The sequence below is a fragment of the Haplochromis burtoni genome, unplaced genomic scaffold (assembly GCF_018398535.1).
Source record: "Haplochromis burtoni strain Fernald_Lab_line unplaced genomic scaffold, NCSU_Asbu1 Contig_277, whole genome shotgun sequence".
Classification (NCBI taxonomy): Eukaryota; Metazoa; Chordata; class Actinopteri; order Cichliformes; family Cichlidae; genus Haplochromis; species Haplochromis burtoni.
This window is the reverse complement of record NW_024582638.1, coordinates 49755-76407: the sequence shown is the minus strand read 5'-3', so window position 1 is coordinate 76407 and position 26653 is coordinate 49755. Positions and strand designations below refer to the sequence as shown.

At 41.2% G+C, this 26653-nt stretch overlaps 2 protein-coding genes across 3 annotated transcripts in view; one reads left to right on the top strand and one right to left on the bottom strand.

Annotated features, from left to right (window-relative positions):
* Positions 1–10113: 10113 nt before the first annotated feature.
* On the top strand, positions 10114–23643 carry LOC102306856 (mitochondrial calcium uniporter dominant negative subunit beta). 2 transcript variants are annotated; one of them, XM_042227709.1, is made up of 8 exons: positions 10114–10437; positions 20267–20336; positions 20521–20688; positions 21647–21751; positions 21902–22062; positions 22210–22413; positions 23005–23121; positions 23353–23643. In XM_042227709.1, exons 1-8 carry the CDS (start codon positions 10330–10332, stop codon positions 23428–23430), a joined length of 1011 nt encoding a protein of 336 aa, XP_042083643.1. In that variant the 5' UTR covers positions 10114–10329; the 3' UTR covers positions 23431–23643. The 2 variants fall into 2 exon arrangements, with proteins under 2 accessions (XP_042083643.1, XP_005940054.1); XM_005939992.3 differs by having other exon boundaries at positions 10116–10437; positions 20518–20688.
* A 108-nt stretch (positions 23644–23751) lies between these two features.
* LOC102307163 (caspase-6) overlaps positions 23752–26653 on the bottom strand; it is a 6583-nt gene continuing 3681 nt past the window's right edge. The window contains exons 7-8 of the mRNA XM_005939993.3: positions 26497–26638; positions 23752–26022 (exon numbers count right to left, since the gene is read on the bottom strand). Of these exons, the coding sequence (XP_005940055.1) occupies positions 25787–26022; positions 26497–26638 (378 nt within the window). The 3' untranslated portion in view covers positions 23752–25786. The remainder of the gene's footprint in view (positions 26023–26496; positions 26639–26653) is intronic.

Genomic DNA, 26653 nt, shown 5'->3' with positions numbered 1-26653 from the left:
ATTATTATTAATAATAATCATTTATTCTCTATCACGTCGTTGACACCCAGTATCTGGCTAATTCAACTGCTGCCACAAAGACTGAGACAGGACATGCACAACACAATGACTCTCTGCATGCAACACATCTGTCTGACAGAGAATCCTCTGATCTCTTATCTTAATAGTTTACGTCAACCCTGCACTGCCACAACACTTAACACACACTAACAAAATATTGTTGTATGGCGCCGCCTATTACACTTGCAAATAAACATTAATGTATTCATCTGAATAAAGTAAATCCAAAAAATAACCCTTACTTTTTAAATAACCCAGTGCTTATATTATTTATCTGCTCTCTTCAGATTAACTCAGATCTGACATATGAAAACATCTCAGCTCGCCACAGCAGAATGCAGGTTTATATAAACCAGTCAGTCATTCAAGATGATCTTTGCTCCAATAAAACTCATCTCCATTGCAATTTAGCTGATTTCTACTGTAACACAGTACTGTGTTTAAAAACAAACAAACAAAACCAAAACAGTGGGTAACTTCCTTGTTATATTCATTTGAAGGGAGTGTTCCCCGATAATTTTAATGCTTCTGTTTCCCCTGTCAGAAATATGGCAGCACTGTTAATGGCAGGGATGTAGTTTTTACCTTAACTGGTTTTAACAACTGGAAAGCAGCACTTGATCAAGACAAGGGGCTATGGCTGAATACATGAGTAGGGCACAGAAAGGAAATGGAAGAAATACCAAAGGCGCAAAACACCAGCTACTGGTGTGGATGTGTCCTGCTTGTTTAAGTTCAGTGTTTAGTTGTCGTTTAGAGGTATGGATGCAAATCTCAAACGCAGACTTAAACCTCGGCAGGCGAGCTGAAGCTTAAAGAGTATCTTTAATGAATAATGGCTGAAACAGTCCAAATAACAAGTCCTAAATGGTAACATAATCCAGGGAAGACAGGCGAACGGAAACAGGAAACACTCTGGGACGGGTAAAGACATGCACTGGCCGTTGGTTTTAAATACACACACTCACACACGTTGAGGGAGAATGCAAATGAGACACAGCTGGAGAACTAAATACACCTGAGGTAGGCGAAACAAGAGAAGTACAATTAAATACAAAGCACAAGACACCAAAGTCTACCACAATATGAAAACTCCAAACACAGAGACGGAGACTTAACAATGAGAAAAAAGGAAAACAGTGGAGGCTGGAAACTATAACCAGGAACAGAGGACTTTATTCTTAAGTGGTTCGGACCAGCAAAACCCATTCAGTCAGTGTAAAGAAGTTTAACTACACATTTACACTACAATTATGAAATTCAGGTGTTCCAGCAGCAATGTGAAAGGTAAACAGTGCTAAAAAGTCACGCTTTAAATCTCATTCTCCCTTGTAGACTCTCTTTCATGCAACCCACTTCTTCTTCATCTCCACCTCACCCATGTCACCTAGAGTTACATCTAAGCCTCATCTTCATCATCACCACCATCTTGACTCTGGGTCCTACCTTAAATCCTGTCACCACTGTCTTTTTGTTCTGCCGTGATGGATCATAGGAGACTAATTGCCAAATGGCTTAATTAATTTCTCAATAAATTATCTTCAGTTTTTCCAAATAGTGGCTCCTATAGAGCATGAATTTGTGGAATCTGCTGTTTCTGCAACACTGAGTTGAATTCTGCTTTGGTGGCAGTTGTCTCATTTGCAGCTTCACTAAAACAGTAAAAATGTTCACAACTCTGTTATTTTATTGTTAATGTGAAATTACACTTGTTAGTTTTAAATGTGCATCTTGGTTTATTACCACTGAACTCTTCAGAAGAACATTTCATTGCCAAACACTTAACAGATCTATACTATTTCAATCTTCTTTTCTAATGAGATCATCATAATTTTGTACTTTAATGAAGTTTAAAAATCTTATCATAGCAAAGCAATTGAAAATATATTTTACTAACAGAGCATTTCCTGTTTGTGACTTATACAGCAATAACACTGACGTCATTGCTTATGAGACAACTATTCGGATAATAAGCATACAATGAAAAGCATTTTGAACAACAAATAGTCAATATGACTTAACATCACATAATTGAGTCAGTGATATTTATTGTGGGACACAGAAGGTGTGTCTTGTGGTAGAAAAAGAACATACAAATGTGTTTTTGTAGTTACACTCACTGCCAGAACAGAGATAATAGTAATAAATGTAATTTACTTCTAGTCTCCTAATAAATGTAGACTAGAGAAATAGCAAATAATGTGACAGAGAGAGAGAGTGACACAGTAAGGCTCAGCGAAGCACAACAGCTGTCAACAACTGACCATTTTTCTTCTGATTAGGTTGGCTGAGTTTCCGGTGACCTCTTCAGGTTGTACCCTGTCATGACAACCCTGAACTGGATAAGCAGTTGTTGAACACTCTCTCTCAAACTTTCACAGTAGAGTAAGTCTGTAAGTCTGTGTCTTCTGGAGTGACACCAGATGCTCCGTCAGAGCTGAAGCTGACAGCAGCATAATGAGAATACTCCTGTTTTCTAGGATGATTTGACTGTATGGTGGAATAAAGAGGAACCACATGCCTTTTTCTAAAGTGGACCCTGCTGTAGTGGACTTCATCCTCCTCCTTTGGTTGTGATGGGAAGTTTTCATACACAGGACCAGGACTGAGCTGATGAAGACAAACAGCACTGGATTATCCTGTGTCCAGTGTGGAGGAGCTGGACTACTTGGGGGGGAAAAACTTTTGCACAATCTCATCGACTTGCTCCTGATGCTGCAGAGTCATCTTCCGGATGAAAGAGGAGTAAACAGTTGGTGGGCTTTGGAGGACTCTGTGGTTGGACGCGTAGCAGTTTCCGTACCAGACTGTGATACAGCTGGTTAGGACACTCTCTGTGGTGCCTCTGTAGAAGGTGTTAAGGATTGGTTCACATCACAGGTCCTCTGTGTCCTTGCACCAAAGTGCCAGAGAGGAGTGCCACCTCCTCTCTGTATGGCTCATCATCATCGTCCCTGATGAGTCCCACCACCGTGGTGTCATCTGCAAACTTGTTAACGTGGTTTCTGTTGTGTGTTGTTCTTTATCAGCACACAGTTAATTTGTAATAAACTTTTAGTCATTCAAGTGTACAATGAACCATTTCCTCCTTGAAGTCACATTTTGATCTGGGGAGGGCAGATCCACTGATTAACCTTTGAGACCAAAGATCTTGGTGTCTCCTCCGTCGACATCTTCAACACAAACTTTCATTAGCAAACAGATTTATTTTGCTGTTACTGTCTGCCTGGTTTTTCATTAATCTGTCATTAATCACAGAAAAATAGAGATGTACTTTACTGTAAGATCTAATTTAAAATCAGAAAGTAATCTCTAAATTATGCAGTATCAATTTTGTCTATAAAATCATCTCTATTGACTCTTATGTCATATAATAACAAATAATGTAATAATTTTTGTCTCAGTGGTGACAAAGAATCTCCAGGCTGACTCCTGGTTTCTTATCATGTATCTTAATCCGCTGACACCTTTAACAGAAGCTTTCAGAATGGTTTATTGCCTTATTACTTACTACTATCTGCCTTTTTTTACTTTTATGTCCTTAAAAAGCGTTTATGTTGTTCCTATATTTTTTTAGTATGTACCGTATGTAGGATTTTGTAGTATGGTTTTCTGTGATGGCAGGAGTTTTTCATCTTGTTTCAGTTGTGCAAAAAGGTCAGCTGGCATGACATTACATTTGGCGCCAGTATCCACTTTGAGCTCTATTGGTTTTCCATTGATATGCACAGTGGTGAATATGTAATTCTTGCACAGAAAACAGGGATTCACAGTGTCTATATCGATCCCATTCACAAAGAACATTTCCTCATCGCTGCTGGGCGCTTGCATTTCAATGTGGTTTACGGATCTCTTTTTAAATCCCCTTGTTTGTGATGACTTGCAGCGTTTCTGGAAGTGATTCCATTTTTTGCATTTATGACATTGCTGGCAATATGCTGGGCATTGATCTCTTTTTGCCTCGTGGTTGCCCCCACAGTTGTTGCAGTTAGTTATTGTGTGAGCGAAACTCTGTTCTGATTGTGTTGCCCGCCGCTCGTTGCCTGTCTTTGTCTTGAATTTCTGTAGATGTTTTTTCTTTATTGTGTGATGCAAGGTATCCACCTTTGCTGCCATTTGTTTTGGAGCTGCTAGAGCTTTTGTATCTGTCTACTCACATATCTGGCACATTTCAATTGCTTTGCTCAAAGTTAGGTCACTGTCACACAGCAGTTGCTTTCTCATGCTGTCACTAGTTATGCCACAAACTTTTAATTCAACTCAGTTTTATTTATATAGCGCCAAATCACAACAACAGTCGCCTCAAGGCGCTTTATATTGTAAGGTAGACCCTACAAAAACCCAACAATCAAATGATCCCCTATGAGCAAGCACTTTGGCGACAGTGGGAAGGAAAAACTTGTAACCGGAAGGTTGCCGGTTCAATCCCCAGCTCTGTCTGTCCTGGTCGTTGTGTCCTTGGGCAAGACACTTCACCTACCGCCTACTGGTGTTGGCCAGAGGGGCCGATGGCGCGATATGGCAGCCTCGCTTCTGTCAGTCTGCCCCAGGACAGCTGTGGCTACAACTGTAGCTTGCCTCCACCAGTGTGTGAATGTGAGAGTGAATGAATTGTAAAGCGCTTTGAGGGTCTCGAAAAGCGCTATATAAATGCAATCCATTATTATTATTAAAAACTCCCTTTTAATAGGAAGAAACCTCCAGCAGAACCAGGCCCAGGGTGGGGCGGCCATCTGCTGCGGGGTGAGAGAAGGAAGACAGGATAGAAGACATGCTGTGGAAGATAGAGATTAATAACAAGTACGATTCTATGCAGAGAGGTCTATTAACACATAGTGAGTGAAAAGGGTGACTGAAAAGGAAAAACTCAATGCATCATGGGACAAACGAGTATGTCTCTGATGAGCTCGTCTTTAAGCTGGCCAAATCTGCAACTGCCTGCCTTATTTTTCACGTCACTCATGTAAGACTATGTTCTTTCATCTGGTCGCTGGTTTCTGGTGTTAAACTTGTGCCTTTCCATAGTTATGTTTGTTTGAGGATTACACAGTTCGTGGAATTTGCGTTTGAGACATTCTGGGTCTTCTCTCAATTTTGCTCCAGTCATTAATCGTCTGTGTTCCCCTTCCCCCGCGTACACGAAGGCACGCTCCCGCTCGATATCTTCAGAGCTGGCCAGGTTTACCAGGATGAACGCTCTAGTTCTGGCATCTTTATAGGAATGGGCAGCGGCTATGAATATGTCGTATTCTTGCTCAAACACACGCCACTTTTCGGCAACTGAACACCAATGGTTCTGGTCTACGGAATCAGTCCGACATGGTCGTTGATGCTTAATAGCTTTCATTAAAAGAATTTCATCAAATTGATCATCGATTTCAGCCCAGAGCTTGTTGGTAAGCCTCGTGTAGATGGCTACAACTTCTTCCTGACTGATGACTGCGACTGATTTTTTTACCACTCGCTTAACCAGTTCTTCCATACACATTTCCAACAAAAATCTGTAATTTTTTTTCTGTTTTCTTTGTTGTCTATTAGAGTTCCAGGTTCGTCTTTTCGTGTTGTTTTGTGATTTTGTATTAAAATGTTTTTCCTGCCAATACAGCGGTAACAAGTGTGATTATGAATTTCTTCTTCTGTATTCGTCACAGGGCGTCAGGGGCTTTGCATTTTCTTTACGCTGTGAAATAGCAGCTGGCAGAGTGATTTGATGCACCCACAAACTGATGCAACTGAATTAAATTCAGCTGTCATTATGATTTTTAAACTTATGGATGTAGGCTGTGTTGGAATTCTGCATGCAGCACAGACTGAGGCAAAACAGTCGGCCTACAGATGAAAAAAACTCACGTATGCAACTTGGTCTCTTGGAGAGAGAAAGAGCACTATATAGTGTATATAGTGTAGTATATAGTGTATATCTGTATAGATTAGCTCACTGTTAGTAAATCACACAAAGAACATCCACGTTTGTTGTTGTTAAAGCAAACGGACCAAAGCACATAGACCCGGGAACATGGTGCGTTGTCTGATGCTTCATCTGTAGTTCTTCAGTTTTAACAGCAGCTGGAGCTGAAAACTCCACTCAGCTGCTGTGTTTAACAAATGGCTCAGTGCTTTTTCCATTTATTCATAGGACTCTTTCCAAAAAATAGTGGAGGCTCAGAGAAGACCCCACTATTTTTATTCAGGAAACCAAACTTTTTATTTTAGGTTTTAAAGGCACAACACATAATGTCACGTAATGTGACTACAAACTGCCAGATACTAGTTTAGGCTCTAGTAACTGGAGGGCTAATGTTTGAAACGGTTGTCAAAGGACAACTGTAGCTTATTTTGATAATCTGGTACAAGAGATTGTTGAATATGTTGTTGATATATTACTTTTGAGTCATTATTTTTAATGATCATCAGAACAGATGTTTTAGGTAGCTGATGAAAATAGTCATATTCACACGACTACCTTGATAATAATAATGATAACATAATTAAGTGTACTACTACTACTAATAATAATAATAATGATAATAACATTTTAAGAAAACAGCTTGGAAACATTCACTTCATCTTTTAGAAACAAGCTTCACACCATATCAGTGCTGACTGTAAGGATGGGAAACATACTATTCTTATAGTATGTTATATAATATAGGAGTTACTCTAAGCTAAGAACGATTTCCTTGGTGTTAAATTGCAGCTTCACTAAAGGTTAAGGGGGCAGTGCACAGCACTTTAAAATCCTCGGTGGAAACTTGATCTCAGCAAAGCTGCAAAAAAACTTCAAGAGCGAGAAACACAAAGGAGCACTGACTGTCACACACTTTGCTCCTAAATCATCAGACCACCGCCACACTGTTTATGGGGAGTCACACGTTTCATAAATGTCAAATGTTGCAGGAATTACACGAGTGATGCACACACTTCAGCTAAAGTATAAAAGAGAGGTATGCAAAAGCCTCCCCATCCACATCCTGTACATTTTTTACAGATATTAAAATACTTAAACTGACACAACTGTTTATTTTGGACTCGTTTTGGAGTCATTGTTTAAACTCTGAATCTGTCACAAGCTCAGAATGCACACAATGTGTGAAAGTGATGTCAACAGACTATCTTACAGTCACAAAGACAGTCTCATTTTGCAGAAATTATGTTCCTTTTAGCGCCCACAAGATGGTGCCAAGTATCCATAAGATACAAACCTTCTGAGGAGTACACCAGTCCTGATATTCCACCTATCCAGGGCCGTGTTGCGGGGGCACCAGCCCAAGCAGAGAAGCCCAGACCTCCCTCTCCCCAGCCACCCCCTCCAGCTAGTCTGGGGGAACACCAAGGCGTTCCCAGGCCAGCCGAGAGATATAATCTCTCCAGTTTATAGCCTTGCTGTTAAAATATCTTCACTCTTCTTTCATCATTCTTCATAGTGGAAAAATGCTTTAAGGAGACAACAGCTCGTAGTTTAGAAGGGCATTCAAACATTAAATGAAGATAAAATGAAAGTCATAAATTACAATGTGTTAATTCCCGCTCGGTGATCACTTGGACTTTCAACGTTTTGTCATCACAGATATGGAATCACTCCATGCATCACCTCGCTATTAAATAATTAACTACTACATAATTCTCTGTGCAAGCAGATTTTGTTATTAAAGTGAAGCTTCTTTCAACGGCCCGAAGCACATTTGCCAACTCATTAGAAAATGAAACCTGGCTCATTTCCCCTGAATAACTTCATTCAGCGAGAGAGCCCTGCTGCAGTCTTAATCCACCAGCGTGTGGCCAAAACGAGAGCATAAATCTAGCAGCAGGTGACGGGTAACAGATGACCAGAAGAACAACAACAACTAAGCAGAAAACTTCACCGTAAACAGCATTCAATTTCACTGTGTGTGCTAATAAGGCAACAATTCCTTGCAGTTTGTCTGCAAAATCTTGGACAAATGCACATTTAAATCAAAGTAATCTGTCAGTAAAACAGCCTCAGTGGCCACAGGAGCATATCGATTTCATCTAGCCTTTCCGTCATGCATCTTCTCTCTGGGAGTATTGATGCCTCTCACCAGTCTTTAAAGACTCACCACTGTGGACTAAAGCAGATTGCATGAAGAAAGAATTTCTGACAAATGAAGAGTGGCTTTTAGGAATCACCCCCCCTCTTAGTATAGAAGAGGGTCCATTGTGTTACTGTTTGATAAAATGCCACATAAATCTAGTAGAGAAGTAGACGCCACAATGTGCAGAACATAATTTTCAAGTGTGCGCTCAAAGAAAGTCACTGTTGTCACGCTTCAAGGCCAGCAGGTTAAAAAGACAGCTCACACTGTGCTGATCAAGTGTTTGCCTTAACTATGGTATACTTAAATATTAATGAACAGGCTAATATAAGTGCATTTTTCCAGACTGGCATTTGGTCCAGTGTGTGGGGTACTTTAGAAAAATGAAATGCATACACAGTGGAGGTAAATATTTTAAACTCAGTGGTGATTAATGACAGTAATGTTCCATTACCTTCAGCATTTATTACAGCTTTTCCCTAACTTAGTGTATTCCACCCCCGAAAAAAAGTTCAGATTCTTCAAGGCATGGAAAGCGAGACCTACAGGGCTGTGCTGAAGTGTGTAGCACTGGGATGTTGCCAGTTCCTGTGGGCTGCAGTGTGAGGTGTCTGTTGGTGGGGCCTGTTCCAGATCTGAGAGCTCGAAGGCTGTTTCATCCATTGTGTTTCGCCTCAGGGTCTCTGGACCTGTTCTCTAAACAGTCGCGCATTGTGGTGGAATGCTGCAGAATTATCCACCACGAATGCCAGGGCCCAAGGTTTCTCAAAAAAACTTTACATTGCCGCTTCACCTGTCAGTGCTTTTAATATTGTGGCTGACTGGAGTATTATAAATCACCGGATGGGAGTGTTCATGACAGATTTATCTGACCTGTCTGCTTTCAAGACCATTATGCTCGCATTTTCTGTGACACAATACACCAGCCGTAGCACATACTTCGCTCTGGGGATGATACACAGAACGCAGTGTGAACATTTTTCATTGTGTGCACAGCTTCCTACTGCTTGCACTGCAGTAGATTATGGTCTATGAGCCCAACCTCACTGGACAGCAGGATACCTCTCTGCACAACACTCAATCTATTATTTTTATTGATTTATTAACTTTACTGGAGCTTCTTTGCATAAGTTCATATCACATCATACCTAATAGTTCCATATCAAACCCTGTCCATATCAGGGATATCTACACTCACAGACACAGACTCAAATTGTTTGCCCAGGGCAATCAATTTGAAGTTATTGTCGCAACATTTTGACTAGTTGATTCTAATTTCTGTACAAGTAAACATTTTGGACTTATTACATGTAAATTAATAAAATAATAAGCATACACTTTGACTTACAGATAGCTTTTCCCCCCACAGTGGCAGAAAGAAGCTCGCATACAGAGCCAAACATTTAAAGAGCTGTCTTTAAATGCTTCAGCAGACTGAGGCCTGAATCTTTGGCTTACATGGATTTTGCACACAAATGCTGACCCCATAGATTGAAACTTCTGACATTATCCATCTTTGTATTTGAAAGAACAAAGAATTGCGCATCATTGACCTTTATGTCAGTGACACATATTTGTAAGTGCTCCCCCTGTTGGCTGACAGCTGAAATGCAGTCCTTGCTCATACGTAACGCCGTGATTAGAAAGTTCGCTTTATCTCTAAGGGCCTATTTAAATGTGGGATCAGAGGAAATCGATTTGTGGGTGGCATGCTTAAAGTGGAGCTCTTGGCCAAGTTCACCCTTTGAAGTTATGAAGACTTCAAAGTGTAACGTTACAACGGCTCCAGCCCTAATAAGCCTCATATAAATTTGTTATTTTAGCGATCAGACCAACTCGTGATGATTCGTGAGAGGAGAGGGGGTGATGTTTGGGATGTCGGCTTACAGTCCCGTGAGCCTGGCAGGCGCATATGCTTCCCACTTGCTGTTTCACGCAAAACAGACCCAACAGAAAGAAAGAGGAGGGGTGGGGGACAAAGGAAGCGGAGTCTGGCAGAGAGCGCGCGGGTGTAGTCAGGAGGAAATGGTATGCAGCTCAGCCTGCTCTCTTCCTCCTCCTCCTCCGGGTCCCGTAGCGATCCTCCTGTCTGTTGCTATACGCACAGACAGCAGCCCGTTTTAAAGTGAAACACGGAGCTCTGAGGTACTCGTCCTGGACCTCTCTCCTCCCGGCATGCCCCAGCGAGGCGGCTAAAAACGGTTACCGGCTGACGATGGCTTCGGTGCGGGCGGTGTGCAAAGTTGCGACGGGACTCGTGGGAAGTGTTCAGACCCTACGCTGCGGTCTCAGACCCGCTCGCCCGGTTACATTTCTACACCAGGTAAATAAACGCTGTACTCTGAGTCCCTCGTGGGCGTCACAGTGTAAAGTGTGCCGTGGCTTCCTGTTGAAGCACAAGACGCTGTTTTTGTCTCTATTTTGAGCGCTTCTCAAAAACTTTTTTTCATTTTCCTGTCGTCTCTATGCCTGTGGAGCCTGTACAGAAGATCTGGGAGGATCGATCCAAATATCGAGGCTATCGATACAAAAGTGTCTGATCGATACTAGTGATAGGATCTATACTGTGCTACTAGCTTCAGATTTATTGATTTATTAAGTGCTTTAAGGAGAGGTAGATTAAAATTTCAGGCTGTTAAAAACTGTTTCAAAATATATGAAAAGCTGTTTTGGTATTTATTGTGGAAAGTAAAAATCACATTGATTTAGTGATCATTAAAATGTGTTCATAATTTGCAAATGGACAATGATTCGTCCCATAAGTCACGAGACACTGCTCACCCATACAAAACCTGCCATGATAGAGTAAAAGTATTGGTATCTGTATTGGCAATACTGGCTCTGTATTTACTTGGTATTGGACGTATAGCTGCACTACCATGCAGCTATACGTCACCCATCAACAAACGTGTCCAGCCCACAGTCAGGAAATAGTGCAGCAGGGAAATGCTGCAGAAAGTGAAAACCCACGCTCCATCACAGCATCATCTTGAGATTTTATTTATTTATTTATTTTTTGTAGTGAAGCTTTTACTCACAGTTTTATTAAGGCACCAGTTCAGCCCACATCTTTTATCGCCCGCTGCATGAAATTGCTTTGGTCAGCTCAGCTGCAGGCAGGCAGATCTCAATTAAGGTGCCTCAAATCTGTGAGTGTGCAGGGAGAACAGTGCACACTGTTTTGTTTTTTTCTGTTTTGCTCGGTGCAATCAGAGCCTCCATAGATGGATGCTGAGATAGAGTTTGTTGGATTGGAAAAAAAAGGAAGCTGTCAGAGGGGCAGGATGCAGTGACTCACTCCTACAAGCCAGAATGACTAAGATGAGTTTTATTTTTAGACTGGACCGTATATAAAAGTGGAGCTTCAGCAAGCGAAATCCTTACAGCAACCCATGTTTCAGCAAAAAGAATACAATTCATATCGGCTGCAAAAAGAACAGAGTTAGTGTGTTTTATAAAGTCGTTTTCAGAATTTCTTTCCACTTTATTTGGCAGTTTAGAAGACAGGAAGTGAAACAATAAAGACTGGGAATGCTCTGCCACAAAGGTTTTGTGGTCTTTAACCTCCTCATTCTGTAGACCGGCCTATATTGAGCGATAGATAGATTTCAGTTAGACTATAAAATGTTCCGTTTCTCTGCTTTTTGTAATTTTCTTTCCCCAGCCAGAAACGTATCAACCTCAGAGAATCTAAATTACATTACCTCCCAAAAACGGGCCATTCAGAGTGAAAGTGTCTTTTGTAAAGGAGCAGCTGGGCCACAGAATGTTTTTAATAGGAATGTAATGCACTTAGAAAAGCAGAGAGCATGGCTGCATGCAAATGTACAGATCTGGCTTTTAGAATCCACACAGCGAGTTGCCAATTTTTAATCAGATTCCTTCCAATGCAGTGTATCAGAGGACTTGATTGAGTGCAGGAGGCAGAGGTCACTCTGAAGATTGTACATGAGACAGCAGAAAGCTAGGTTCACAGAAATCCTCAGTTCAAAACCACCGTGTAAGAGTACGTACAGCTACTAAGCACTGTGAGCAGCCTTTGGCCTAAGTTGCTCAGAATTCAGATATGATCTCTTTTGGGTATCTATAGGGCGATATTCATATTCAGGCCACGTCTTTTATGAATTTGTAACACAAGCCTTTCCCTGTTGAGATTCCACTAGAGACAAAACATTCAATATGATCTTTTTGCAAAAGTTTCACCAGAGACGTGACAGGGAGTTAGGGCTTCTCCGTCACTGCTGTAATGCTATACAGGTAAACATATAACACAAGGATGTTTTAATTCTCAGGAGGCTGAGAGAAACCCGACTGGCCTGCAGGAAACTCAAGTGCTGCTCGCTGTTAGTTGTTTGCAGTTTCACACATTCAGATGAGAGAATCGATATCAGCGTTGTTTCTGTGCGTCCACAAAAGTGCTGAATCAATGGGGCTAAGCAGGATGAAAAAACGCAAAAGCATTAGTTTAGTGTATTGAATATGTGTGGAATGCTAAAATGAGACGTCAGGCTTTTGGGAGCATTTATAATACGGGTCTGTTTGAACAGCCCTTGAGGTGCAATGGCAGGACACATGATAAAGTCATCTGCAAGTGAGTTTGTTTGCAGCCTACTTCTAAAAAATGTTCTCCCGTTCCCGGTGAAGTCTGCCGCTGCTCTGGCCGACTAGTTGACCAATCAGCATTTGGCAGATGCACAGTGTCATCCATTCTGAGCATCATGCAGTTGGGAATTTAGTAAAGGACACAACCGGGGTAGGATAAATTAGGCATAACTATTTGCTCATTTTTTTTATTGTCTTGGCACTGGGCAGGCAAACACTGTAAAATCTAATTTGAAGAAGCCTGACAACCAAGTGTGGCCATGCCAGGTGCAGATACTTGTATTCATTAGGGCAACAAATAAAGTGACTGTTAATTGTAAGAAGGCTCAGCAGATATCAAGAACTGATCTCGTCATCTGTGGTCCAGCGTTGCTTAAAGAGGAAGCCGTTGCTCAATACAATAATGTGTAGAAAGAACAGTACTGTGGTTTGGTGAGAGTGCAGCGAGCTTTAGAACTCGTTTTCATGATGTGATGTCACACAGCAAGTTTCCTAAGTTTACTTCTTAAGAGGGGAAAAATTACATGTTTATGCAAGGTGTCATCAGAGGTTATGCAACAGCACTTCTTCAGCTTGAAAAGGTGGGGCAGGGTGACCTGAGAGGAGTAAAGAAGTTGAGCTAATAGAAAAGTTTGAATTGGAAAATGATCAGATAATGAATGACAACAGGCCCTAGATAAATGAAGCAAAAAAAACAAAAACGTGTAATTTTCATGTAATTTGTCTTTACGGACACGCCTCTCTTTGCGTAATTCGTGTGTGGAGTGAAACAGTAAACATGTTGTTACCATAAAAGCTTCCTAAACTGTGTTACGTCAAACATGAAAAGAGAGAGTCGTTGTCAGTGTCACTTTGACACTTTGACACTTTTCTGTTAAGTAAAAAAAACTCACAAATGTACAAAAATAACACATTTGCCATTACACTAATGCCCTTCCTCTGTCTTATGTTGGCTCGCCCATCAGCAACTGGTGGATTGCACATAGAACAACATAGAATTTATTAAGTAGATGGGCCACTGGCATCGATGCAGGCTGTAGTTTTATGGTTGGGGGAATTCTTTGTAACATTTTGTACTTTTTGTTGCCTGTAGACCTACATAGTTTTTTATGTTTATATAGTAAACACATTGACTTTACATATAATCAAATGTTTTAAATAAATCAAATTGACTGCAGTCATAAAGGTGTGCACATGGTCAGCAACAATACGCAGGAAGGCCGTAGCCTCAAAGTGCAGCCAGTTTCCTGTTCTTAGCCGGCATGAGTTGCACTCGGCATGGTCTTCTGCTGCAGCAGCTCATCTGCTTCAAGGTTCCACGTTGTATTAATTCAGAGATGCTCTTCTGCATACCATTGTTGTAACGAGTGGTTATTTGAGTTACTGTTGCCTTCCTGTCAGTAATCGGCACTCTGGCCATCAGCAGGGCTTTTTCTCTCAGAGAACTGCAGCTCACTGTATATTTACTCTTTCAGACTATTCTCTGTAAACATTAGAGATGGCTCATCAGCATTTTCAGAACTACTCAGACCAGCCCGTCTGGCACCAACAACAATGCCACGTTCAAAGTCACTTAAACCACCTTTCTTCTCTGTTCTGATTCTGGGTTTGAACTTCAGCAGCTCAGCTTGACCACATCTACAGGCGTATCTAAAATTAGATAATAATAGTTCTCAGTTCAATCAATATTTTTACAATAGCATTAATACACATAAAGCGAAAAAACCATATTATTCCTAATCTGTGCCACAACAGTCGCTGATCAACTTAGAACAGATTTAAAGCACATCCAGTCAAAGGAACATTCCAGTAGCTCGCTTAATACCATGGTAATGGTGCCGCTGTCTTTACAGAAGCATGTGCACAGTGGGTGTGACGGTGTTGACCCTGCATTGTTATGGTCTTGTGATAACAGCCCATCAGAGCACTGCACTGTGTGTGATAAGTAGTGAAAGTTGCTCTGGTGTTTATAGTCACAAGTAAACTCCTCTTCAATCCTCGTGTAAATGAGGGCATTTTTCTCACTGAGGGTTTAATAAGTAAACTCATTATAGCTGATACTCATCTACATGGGCTGTTCTTGTCCTGTTGTGACCTTGTGATGAAGCATTGCTAAGCCATGTGTCACTAAAGTGTTAATGTGAATCACTCAGAGGGTTTTTTTGTATCGGCTTTGCGTTTGTTTTTCTGCTCCTTTTTAATCAACTTTTTTAGATCCGTCTGTTCTGGACCTTTGCGAACACCACATGAATTCCTTAATTTCTGCCCTCCTGTTTTTTCCTCCTCCTCCATGTTTTTCAGTATTCAGCTCCTTCTCTGTGGCATTCAGGGTTGAAAGTTGTACCACTCTTTGCTGAGATAAGCTTAGGGAATGATGAGTTGCTTATAAATGTGGACGTTTGGACTGAGAGATGACTAACTGTAAGATGAAATGGGCTAAATGTGAGTACGTGCTCCGCCCTTTTTAGTGCAGTTGTACAGTGGTCGCAGATGGGAACGCTCTGCTTGTTGCGCCTTCCTTTTAAAGCTCACTTTGTATTTCCAGAAGCCATTTTTGATTTGGAGAAATTGGTTTTGTGTGTGTGCTGCTATTTGTCTAATAGTGTTACAAAACGTCTTATTCATTGTATTTGCATGAAACACAACCTCAGCCTCGTGTTCGTACAGCACACCAACCCCGCAGTCATCTTCTTCCCGCTTCCCACCTTCTCTTTGTTCTCTTAAGCGATCCGGATCATTAACTGAGTAGGAGAAGATAAATGGTTCAATGCAAATCGTTTTCATGCCAGAGTGCTGGCTGTTCTCAATCATAATGGCAACACAGAGTAATTCAATTTCTCCTCCTGGCAGCCGTAGTTTATCACGCTCGCACATTTTTCTTTATGCCTCGGGTCATGCTGGGTAGACACTGTAAGTTATTCTCTTATGATTCCTTATGCGACTGCAAAAATCTCTTTCCCCTTTGCTTGGCAATATCAAATCTGTGGCCAGAGTGGGAGCCGATTCCTTTAGGAGGCCATAGCTCAGTTGTGACAGGATTGATAATGGAGGGAACTGATGGAAGACTGCAGGGAAAATGAGGCTGGCGATAGACGCCGATCATTACTGGAGCAGCAAGCCACAGCCTCTGCGTGAGGAAGGAGAGAGGCTGGCAGATTGTCACCATATTCCCAAGTTTTCACCGCCCGGCTTCTCTCTCCTCCTTCCCTGTTTGCGTGACATAAATAAAAAATGCTTAGCTCACGGCGTAAATACACCTTCAGCTGATTGTTCTGTGAAAGAACAGTTGGATGAAACGATTCGGTGATGAGGGGCAGATGTGCAGTGATGTTCCCTGCAGCTCCAGGAATGTGTGAAGGACAATAGATAGACAACGACCACTCTGCGCTCTGAATATTGATGCGCTGCGTATCATGGAAGTGTGTTTTGTTTTGATAAGAAGACAAATTTAGGCAATGGCAATTTCTGCCAAAGCAGAGAGCCCAATCGTTTCTCCGAGTCAGGCGTGTTTTGTGCCATGAGAGGCATTCGGTTAGCTGTTACTCATGTGTTTGTCATGTGTGGGCTTGTTCAGGCACTACAGTCTTCAACTTGCAGGATGGGATAACCAGTCATGTATGTGTGCTGCATAAGCTATGGGCGGGTCCGGCTGTTTGCACTAGAGTAGCTCAAGTAAAACTTGAGCTCAGTGAAAATGAAGCCAAAGTGGAAGTTTCAATCCTCATATGCCACCATGTTAACATGTCAAACTGTGCAGGAGAAATAAGCATGCTGATTGGGAGGTGGATGCCAGCACAGGCAGCTGTAGCTGATAACTGTTTGCCAATTTTAAACTCCATTAATTTGGGTCAGTGGAACTGAGAAATGTGTATTTGTTGATTGGTTGGCGAGTGTTTGCCGGAATTTGTGAGCAGCCACTGTGAAATTGATTGCTAAAGCCTCAGTCACACAGCCATAGAGACCAGTCACTGATCCCCTGACAGCTACAAATCATCATGGGACCTTCTGCTCAGCCGCTTACAATTTACTTAACAACTTTACGGTCCAGAGATATTTGGATATATATAATAATAATAATATGTTTGAACATAAATGTCTCAAAAACTGTTAAAGATAGCATAAACATGAACCAGGACCTGCAACTGAACACTAATGCAAAATTATATTTTATTAATTAAATTTTATATACAAAAATAAAGAAAATCTTCATTCAGCTTTCATGCTAGATTGAGCAAATATGTCAAGTTGTTCCACAGAAACAGAATATCAGTAGATAGTCTAACCCAAAGAGAAAAGTTTCCAGATAGAACTGTAATTATAATTAAGAAGTAATTGTATTACATATGTGCATGTTTTTCATTTCCCAGACAATCCTTGTAGGCATGCACAATGTCCTGGAAGAGCTGGAAAACTCAGGTTAAATTAGAATGACACTAACAGGCACTCCGTCCCAGTTACAGCTCTGATCCATTTTCTTTATGGTAAGAAAGGCCATGTGTTATTTCAGGCTTTTGATTGTAATAGTTTTTGAGATATTCATGTTCAAACACTGCCTATTTCAAGGTGAAAATTGAAAATGCAAATAAAAACATTTGATTTGGGCCTCAGTTTTCAGTTTCAAACCCTACAATCTACTTTGGAGGTCATCTGTCACCCTGTAAATGTTGATCGGTTTGCTAGCATTCCCAAATTGTTCTTTAATGGGGGTTTTTTTCTTTGTAGCTGCCACAGGAAGGTAAGAGACAAACGAAGGTCAGTATTTATCATGCAGTGTGTTAGAGCCTATAATAACAGAGGGCTGAGAGCATGGCTTTGGAAGTGGACTATTATTCATCACACAGCCCTGAAGCTGTATTATCTGCCATGGTAGCCACGTTGTGTTGATTTAAAAATGGGATTGGTAACGTGTGTACACAGAATATAAAATGCCTGTAGGCACTCAGCTGTTGAATTGTCTCCGGTCAGTGATCTCTCTCACACACACACACACACACACACACACACACCAGTACACACACACACACACACACACACACACACACACACACACACACACACACAACACACCACACACACACACAGACATCAAAGTCCTCGTCCTTAATGCTTAACTTCAGCTCTGCTGTTTTCACATTAGCAGATCACCGATGCGCAAAGAGAGCAAAAACCTTCGCTGCGCTCACACCAGCCGTTAAACCGCTTCTGGCCTGAACTGTTTGCTAATGCGAGTCTAGTGTTGAATGCATTTTATTTCAAGCACCTATCGTGTGTGTTGGCAGTGAATGCCTGCAACTCTCAGTTTAATGAAGCACAATGACTGTTGGAGCAGAGGTGGCAAGTAAAAGGTTTTCCTAGTCTGTTGTTAAATATGCTGGGAAGGTGTTTGGTGTCACAGGTTAACTCTGTAGTGACAGAATAACTAGATTATTTCTGACCACTTTGGATAACGTGGTTATGTTTTCCGGGATTAATGTGACTGGGTGAAAAGTCAAATTTGGCAGCGCCTGAAAACAGCACACAAAGCACTTATCAATATTAAATCTCTCTGGGTGTGTTGGGCCACTTGTTGTCGATCTATTTTCGCTTGTGAGCCCTTAAAACAAAGCTCTGTCCCTCACTGTAGGTTATGGCCTTAATGTGGACATACCCATACAGGCCCAAATGGTTACCTGTGGTTTAATGTGGACTGCCCTACAGCATGCTGTGTGGGTCTACCCGCAGTGTTTTCTGGGCGAGTTGTTAGCAGGGAAGCAAAAGTATGTTTTTAGCCTCTCAAATGTTGTATATTTGAACATTTAAAGGCTAAATAAGTGTGGTATTGTCTGAGGAAAGTCAAGAGTGGCAGAAAGGGTCGTGCGTGACATTTATGAGGACAGTGAGACAGTGCTGAGGTGTGCAGCAGGGGTGGGACTCCTTGTCTGCATTGGTGAAGGACAGGTTTACAGGTAAGGTCAGACAGGAGTCTCTGTGGACTATGATTTTCACAGCCAACATTATGATCTGTAGTGAGAGTAGGGAGCAAGTATACGATGGAGAGAGGAGGAATGAAAGTCAGGTTGTGCAGGGTGGAGACACAGTAAGAGAGGCAAGGATGAGGTGGTTCGGACGTGTGCAGAGGAGGGGTAGTGGATATGTTGTAGATGGTCTCTATAAGGGATGGAGGGAAGGCGTGCTGTAAATGGATATTTAACTTGTTACGGGCAAATTATAGTGAGGGAGTGTCAGGATCTCACGATGTTCCTGTTCATTCTACTAATTCGACGTCTTTTACAGTCCTGATAAGAAAGCTGAGACTTTGACACTACAGCTTATTCAGGTTGCCTTACCCAGTGCACTGCAGCTTTTAGACATTTTTCAGTGTGTGCTATCAGACAGAAGGCACCTTCATATTGGTTTCACCGCAAGTGTGGGCAGCCTTTAATTGCTCTCTATCTCTATCTGGAGCAACTCGAATTTGACTCATGGGACCAATTTGCTTCACTCTTGCTGTCCACATTTTTCTTCATTGTGTGATACATAACCGATACACAAGCCCTTGTATCCTGAGGTTTTAGGTAATTGTCAGTAACTTTTTAAAGCACTTTCACAGTTTGCTTGAACCACTGCGGTACTAAAAGTTTTAGGCTAAGCTTCAGCTTAAAGTGCGTGTTACTTATTGCTCGTTTACAACGTTTTCCCTCTTAAAGCGCTCACTCCAAAGCTGCGTGAGAAACGGCACATCTGGTCTCTTCGTGTCTATGTTCCTGTGATAGGAGACTTGCCTGCCCCCTTCCTCTCATGAAAACGGACAGCTCCCTTGTTCTTCTTTAATGTAATATTGATTGACCAAACTCCCAGCTTGAAGGCCAAGGGATGGGAGAGTGTCTGCAGCATCACTGGGCATTAGTGGGATGAAGATGTATCCAAGCGGGAACCCTTCTGACTTTCTGAGTGTGCAGATTGTGGTCAGATTTAGTGCGCTTTAGTATTTAGTGTGTTAAATTATGCTTGCAACTTAAATACCTGCACTGTGTAGGCATACAAGCATGCATTAAAAAGACGGCAGAAGGACTACGCCCAGTGAATGCCAAGCGTAGGACAAAGAAGTACTCCTGCTGATTAGAATAATGAGCTTCTCAGTGGATGTGTTCTCCATACTCAGGAGTCTGGGAGAAACCTGAGGTCTCACTGTGTGACAGTACGTCTCATATTTACAAATGCACTTGTTTTTCATTTAAGCATTTAATACCATTGTCACAAAAAGAATTAAAGTCATGCATCAGTTTGTTCCTTGTGACATAAAAGCATATTAGGAAGCCACGGTGTAATTAAGCACCACTGTGAACTGGCTTGTGGCAGAAGGTTTCCAAGTGCTTCTTTTTGGTTGTTCGGATGCTTCCTTTTAGTATTCCGTGGATCTGTTTACTCTCCAACATCTGCTGACATGACAGTTTGCCAAGGGCGGGGTTTGTGTGTCTGTGTGTGTGTCTGTGTGTACGTGAGAACACAAAGAAAAAAACTGAGTCATTTCTTTCCTTTCATTCATTCTCCCTTCATATCCTTCTTTACAGGTTCAGCACAGAAGGCCTTCACTTGGAAGTTATCCAGCTCTTTTCTACGCTACAAATGCTCCCTCTAGTGGTAATTTGATGTTATTACATCCACATAATATTGAACTTTTATGTCACACGTGTGCACCTGGTTTGTGACTTTACTTGTGGGTGGTTAGACTGGCCTTATCTGTGCACATAATTGGAATAATAAATGCAAAGCTTAACACTTAAACTGTCCATACCCCACCCCCACCCCCTTCACTGTGCAGCAGCTGCATCTTTGAAGTACAAACATGGGCGTTTGGTTCTGGAAGTCCCCTTGCCATCCAGGAATGAGAAGTGTCTGTTTTTTTTAAGGCCCATGTTGATGAGCGTGGGCGACTTGATCGGCGAGCTGCAGAAAGAGGACCCAGGAGCTACCGCCTCAGTTCTCTCTAAAGGTAAGACATGCTCAGTATGCAACAGGTGCAGTCGGTCTGGTTCGCCGGGTTGCGCACAAAAAGGATGAACGATAGCCAGTCAAGCAAGATGCCTCCACAATAATCATTTACTCATTTTCACATTTACACTGAGCAGTTATCAGTTAATCACCTTCCACTGTGAGTAACTGTGGCTGTTTGTAGTACAATAGGTCACGGTTCCCTGCCCTTTAAAACAGGGCGGTGTCTGTTTTATGATCTTGTAGCACAGATCATTGCTTTTAAAAGAAATTCATATACCGTGCAATTTTGGGGAATACTGCAGGGTATTTTACATGCAGATAGTCTTGCAAACCTCTGTGGCTCCTCAGTGAGCAGGAGGGAGTGGCACAAGGTTACACTGGTCTACACGATCTTCACACACCTGTGTCTCTCACCAAAGTTATGTGTTGCCTTGAGCGTGCCATGTTTTGACACAGTGGAGAAAAATAGGGCAATTTTCTGTAACAGTACTCCACGCTTCCTTTTCAAACTTCTAATCATTTTGTAGCCACTCACATCTGAGTTGGTATGGGAACCAGAGCGGTTAGGAAGGGTATCTGATGCAGTCCTCCTTAAGTTACCTTAAGGGTAACTTGTGAAAAGTGTATTTTTCCATGAAGGGGACAGGTGAGGCAGGTTGTGGCAAAGATTTTTATCACTTTAGAAGACGGGACATGTTAGACCAGAGCAGCAGAGATTAGCAGATGAGCTTTTTTCCACACAGCTCTCGTTCCCATACATGACCTGTAGTTATGCAGTGCTGAACTACATTCTTTAAGGTGTAAATTACTGACTTTGTCCATCACTGTGGGGTTTATTTGATAAACTTTTTGTTGCTTTCATGTTCTATTGAATTTGTTTGGTCCCTCTGCCAGCAAACCTGTTTTTTCACGGTATAAAAGATAAAGTTAATTCAGTTCAGCGTTTGCTTTGACAGATGGGGAGCGCATTGCCAACAGCACGCTGATCGATGCCCTGCTGGACAAGGACTTTCAGCTTGTCATCAACAATGCAGTTTATAATATCTGCGCTCCTGAAAGGGGTACATTTATCTCCATTCATAAATTCTCCATTTGGCAGTTTTCCAATTACACTTGATCCTGGTGATAAAATGTGGTTATTATCTTCTATTCTTCTCATATTTCACTTTTACTTTCTCCTCGTTGTCTGCCCTGTTGCGCCTCCGTTGCAGTGTGTGCATCTGCTGAGCACGCTATGGAGCTGGAGGACATGAAACATGTCGTGCACCTGCTGCACACGGCGCTCCACCAGCCCGAACACCAGCTGCTGAAGGAGAGGGAGCTCCTGGAGAAACTGGACAACCTCAAACAGGAGCTTTCTCCTCTGGAGAAGGTACTCGATGTGTTGCAACAACCACTCACCCATGAAATTACTTTGTACCTTGTTATACTTGCTTGAAAGCTTCATTTAAAGGTAATGATGACATTTCAGCCTTAAAGACTTGGTAACCCATTTTTCTCTGCATTTTATTGGTGAAAGATGAAGGCAGACCTGTCCGGTAAAGCAGACTTCCAGACATCCAGGGCTCTGTATGTTGGCCTGGCGCTGCTGTCCGTGCAGGGCGGCGCCCTGGCCTGGCTCACCTGGTGGGTCTATTCGTGGGACGTCATGGAGCCCGTCACGTATTTCATCACCTACTCGACCAGCATGGCAGCTTTCGCCTACTATATCCTCACCAAACAGGTAAGACTCAGAGACACCTGACCGACTTCATCGTTTTCCTCTAGGTGTAGATGACAGGTGCTCCTCAGGCCATTTCACAAGTTGTTCCTTCAGACTTGGGCGTGCGATATATTGTGGACTGTGAAAACAACATGGAAGCTACAATAAAGATGTCCTGTGTTGCTCTGAAGGGGTGAAGGCTGTTTGTAGTGTAAATAAATATGGCTCAACTTGACTTCTTATCAGAGTAACTGACAACTAGCAGTTAGAACCTATTACTCAGCAAGTCACGTACCAGAACTTTCACTGACTTTCAAAATGCTTTTCCTTTTAAATATTCTGATCATTTCAAGATCACATTTTGGGAAATACATCAATTTTCTCTGCCCAGTTAATAGTCTGGAAAAAACCATAAAATCTAGCCTAACTCTCTAGACCCAAGAAATGATAATAACCTCCTTTAGAAGGCTGATCTTACACTTTAGATGTTAAAAAAAATCTAAAGTGTTACAACAAAACAAATTTTAGTTACACCTAAAGCTCATTTGTGTAAAATAGTCATGTGTGCAGATATATTTTTAAATAATTACTCTACTTTGTTCTCTCCTACAGGATTATGTATACCCAGACGCCCAGGACAGGCAGTTCCTGCGTTATTTTTATAAGGGGGCCAGGAAAAAGAGATTCAACGTGGAAAAATACAATGAACTCAAAGACAAGCTGGCCCAGGTTGGCTGACTGTTTTGTTTTACAATAAATGACTAAATAGTCAGAATCTTTGTTACTGAATGTGTTTGTTTTTTTTTTTTAACCAATTTTGCAGGGACTTTTTTTGGTTTTTTTTTTTTATTATTAAAGGAAATATAAAAATAAAAGCTCTGATAAATTGTTTTCAGAAACCTGCAAAAGGTATGAACAACTGCTTTTACAGTCTTTGATTTTGTGTTTTCTGCGTTTCAGGTGGAGGAAGACCTGAGGCGTCTGAGATATCCAACCCAACTCCAGCTACCAATTGAACAAATCCAGCCAAAGCCATAAATGAAGCCAAGCCATGAATGATGGTCCCTCAAACTTTAACAGAGGAAAAACAAAACTAATTTTCCTGCTTTATTTTGATAATAGCATCTTTTTATCTCAAATCCATGAAATTGTTTTCTTTAAGTATTAATAATGATGCCAATTATATATCAAAAGAAAAAAAAATAGAACAAAGATTGACTGCTAATGAAATGAAATGTTTCCCAAACCTCATTTGAATCTGGTGTCTTTCTGGTCTGATTGTGTGATTGTGAAGCGCTTTGATTAAATCTGCATCGTGGCCGTTACAGGATTATTAAATAAAGAATGCAAACGCAAAGATTTTTATAAAACACCTTTTTATTGAGGGCAAGTAAAGTAACTAAAGTATGACCACAAACATACAGCATTGTTGTTTATTCTGGCGTATTCACCCACCCACGCCACACACACCCACGTCACACACAGTTTTAGGTCCAAAGTACAACTTTAAAGAACACACCCTCCTCCCTGAGGTACTTTTCACACTGGTATTGTCGTCTAGGTGCAAATATGCAGGAGTAAATGTACTATAAATTACTGACACATAAAGAACATGAAATCCCTTTGTAAAGCAGTAAGGCTTAAGGAAACACACTGTTTATGTAGTGCTTGGACAGTTTGTTAAAGTGTTGGCTACTTGAGGCTTATAGTGAGATAATGAAACTGATGAGTAGGAGCATTCCACCGGAAAATTCCAGCTAAGAACTAAGAAATTCCAGTTTTAAGTGGAATGCACTGCATGTCGCCTATTTCTGAAGATGAACTGGAAAATATTTGTCTGGCTGAAAAAAAAAATCCTCAAAAACCCGTGAAACAGACTCCCTGAGGTTTCCAGCTTCCACAGACAGCGCTGAGCCGGTGAACAGCTCTGTGTACAAGGCCGCTGTAAACTATGTGCTTTGAACTTGTTATAAAAGAAGGCAAACTGAACGCACTGCCGTGCAGTAAGGCATCGTTCTGTACTACTAAAGTTATTTCAGTAGTTTTACGAAGCAGCCAAAAAAGACTGATTCATAACCATCATGATTTGAATACAGATGGGTTGTAATCCACATGGACGGGGATAGAAAAAAATAACAGGAATACCAAATTTAACACAGCTACGCCATCAATGGCAGTATTTAAACGATGACAGTAGTTTTAATGTTGCCTGTTTTGGCAAATTTGTTGCCTTTTACACACCCCTGTCCCCCAGAACAAAACATCTCTGCTAGTTTTCCTGTGGCCTGTAGTGCCTTTTCTTCATTTCCAGCTCCAGGCATGTCTGCCTTCTCTTTTATATAATAAAATTAAATGTCAGTTGTCTCATTATGCTTAAAGGACTAAAACCACAAATCACATTTAAAAACTATTTTCTTTGTATGGAATTAAATCTGATCATCAAAAGAAACGTGAAGCTCAGCCACTAACTTGAACATCCTGGCATTCCCACATGAACTCTTTTTAATACTCAGGAAATAATTCCTGAAAGTGGACATCTGAGAAATATATTTCTGGGACCTTATGTCTTACGAGATAAGTGCCATTTAGTTGTGTTAAATTCAAGCAGAGTGGTCGTTTCAACAGCTGATATCACCAAACTCTGTAATTAATTCATTACTAACGCAGTCAAGATGGATAGACACAACTACAGGCCTGAGGTATATACAACTGATTTTCAGTTGGATGTTCTCTATAAACTCATTAGATCTTGTTATATTTTGTGTCATAAGCAGCTTAGTCAGACTGGCAACCTGTCCTGGGTGTGCCCTGCCTCTCGACCTATGGCAGCTGGCCCTGACAACCCTGAATTGGATAAACAGGAGAGGATGGATGGATGGATGGATGGATATTCAACTTAGTCAGAAGACAGCCACAGTTGTGCTCGCTAAGTAAAACAGCATCTCTATTTCCAACAACAGTTCAAATATCAGTTACTGTAGGGGTTGTTGGGTTAGACTCCATTATAATCCCAACTATTGGTTTGCATTCAGAGATAACTGGGGAAGTCTGGCCAAGATTAAAGAGTTCATTTGTTTGTTTGTTTTAATCTTCTGGAAACCACGTTTTCACTGTTTAGTTATTTAAATTTTTGCCATAAGAACAACACTAATTCTTTGCCAAAGAAACATGTTTTACATATGACCCCCATAGAGCCTAACAGGCGCTGAATGAAGCAATAAACTGCATTAGATGGTCACTTTGCATGTGTTCATATTCAGATGGTGATGCAGAAAATTATATACATTTAGTCCTAATCTGGTGCCAAGTGTAAATTCCTGTTTAGAAGCCCTATCTAGTTAAAAAAAAAAAACCCACATAAACCCCCTTATTGAAAGACTGAGGTGTGACAGTGTTACTTTTTTGGTCGGAAGTAAAGTTTCTTGGTGAGCATTGAAGCAAAACAAGGTACTTGCTTCTTCCCGATAGCGTGTAGGTCACGAGCTCTCAGAACACTCCTCATGGACACTTTTCTATTGACCAGCGTGAGTAACTCTGTGAATTCCAGGGTATCACCAAGCTTTTGGAGCAATTCACACAGATCTTGGATATACCAGGAGCCATTGATAGTCTCCCGGTGTGAGTAATAACCTAAAAAATATTGAAAAGAAAAGTTAATATGGAAGGTGAATAAAATGCAAATGGAAGAAGTATGGATTTTTAGAAAGCTATGAAATGTTAAATGCTTTACACCAGGATTTATAGTGGCTCAATTGTACTGTTTTATTAAGAAAAATAAACCTATTTAGGCACTGGTCCAGCTCCTGATCACCGATAAATGAGCTTAGACATATAAATACAAATACACAAACAGTGTATAACACTAGCTGGACAGTTTGTGACACTGTAATCATGTGTCACTGGTAGCCAAGTGGAGACATTTTAGCTTTATATTATTATTAATTATATTAAACAGAAGAAACTATTAGATATATTTGAGGATACAATTATTCTAACATCACATATCTACCCTATGATTAAAAAAACACTCAGTTCAGTGTCTTTGATATTTCCTCTGAGCCCAAATAAAAATCAAAAGTTTTAGTCAAATGCCAGAAGACTCACCTTGAGCCACAGAATAGCACATGATGAAATCAGCCCCAGCAGGGAGCGTGTGTATGGCACTGGCATCCACAAACACCTCTACTTTGCTATCCACTGCATCAGCAGGGGTAACTGGATCGTCATGTTTTTCTCCTCGACATGCCTGGAGATGGATGGA

What these genes read in the sequence shown, in the direction of transcription:
- LOC102306856 (XM_005939992.3), top strand. Translation starts at nt 10,330, where the DNA reads ATGGCTTCGGTGCGGGCGGTGTGCAAAGTTGCGACGGGACTCGTGGGA. An exon ending in CGCCTCAGTTCTCTCTAAAG is followed by an intron (nt 20,689 to 21,646) that starts GTAAGACATGCT and finishes TTGCTTTGACAG; the next exon opens with ATGGGGAGCGCATTGCCAAC. An exon ending in TCAAAGACAAGCTGGCCCAG is followed by an intron (nt 23,122 to 23,352) that starts GTTGGCTGACTG and finishes TCTGCGTTTCAG; the next exon opens with GTGGAGGAAGACCTGAGGCG.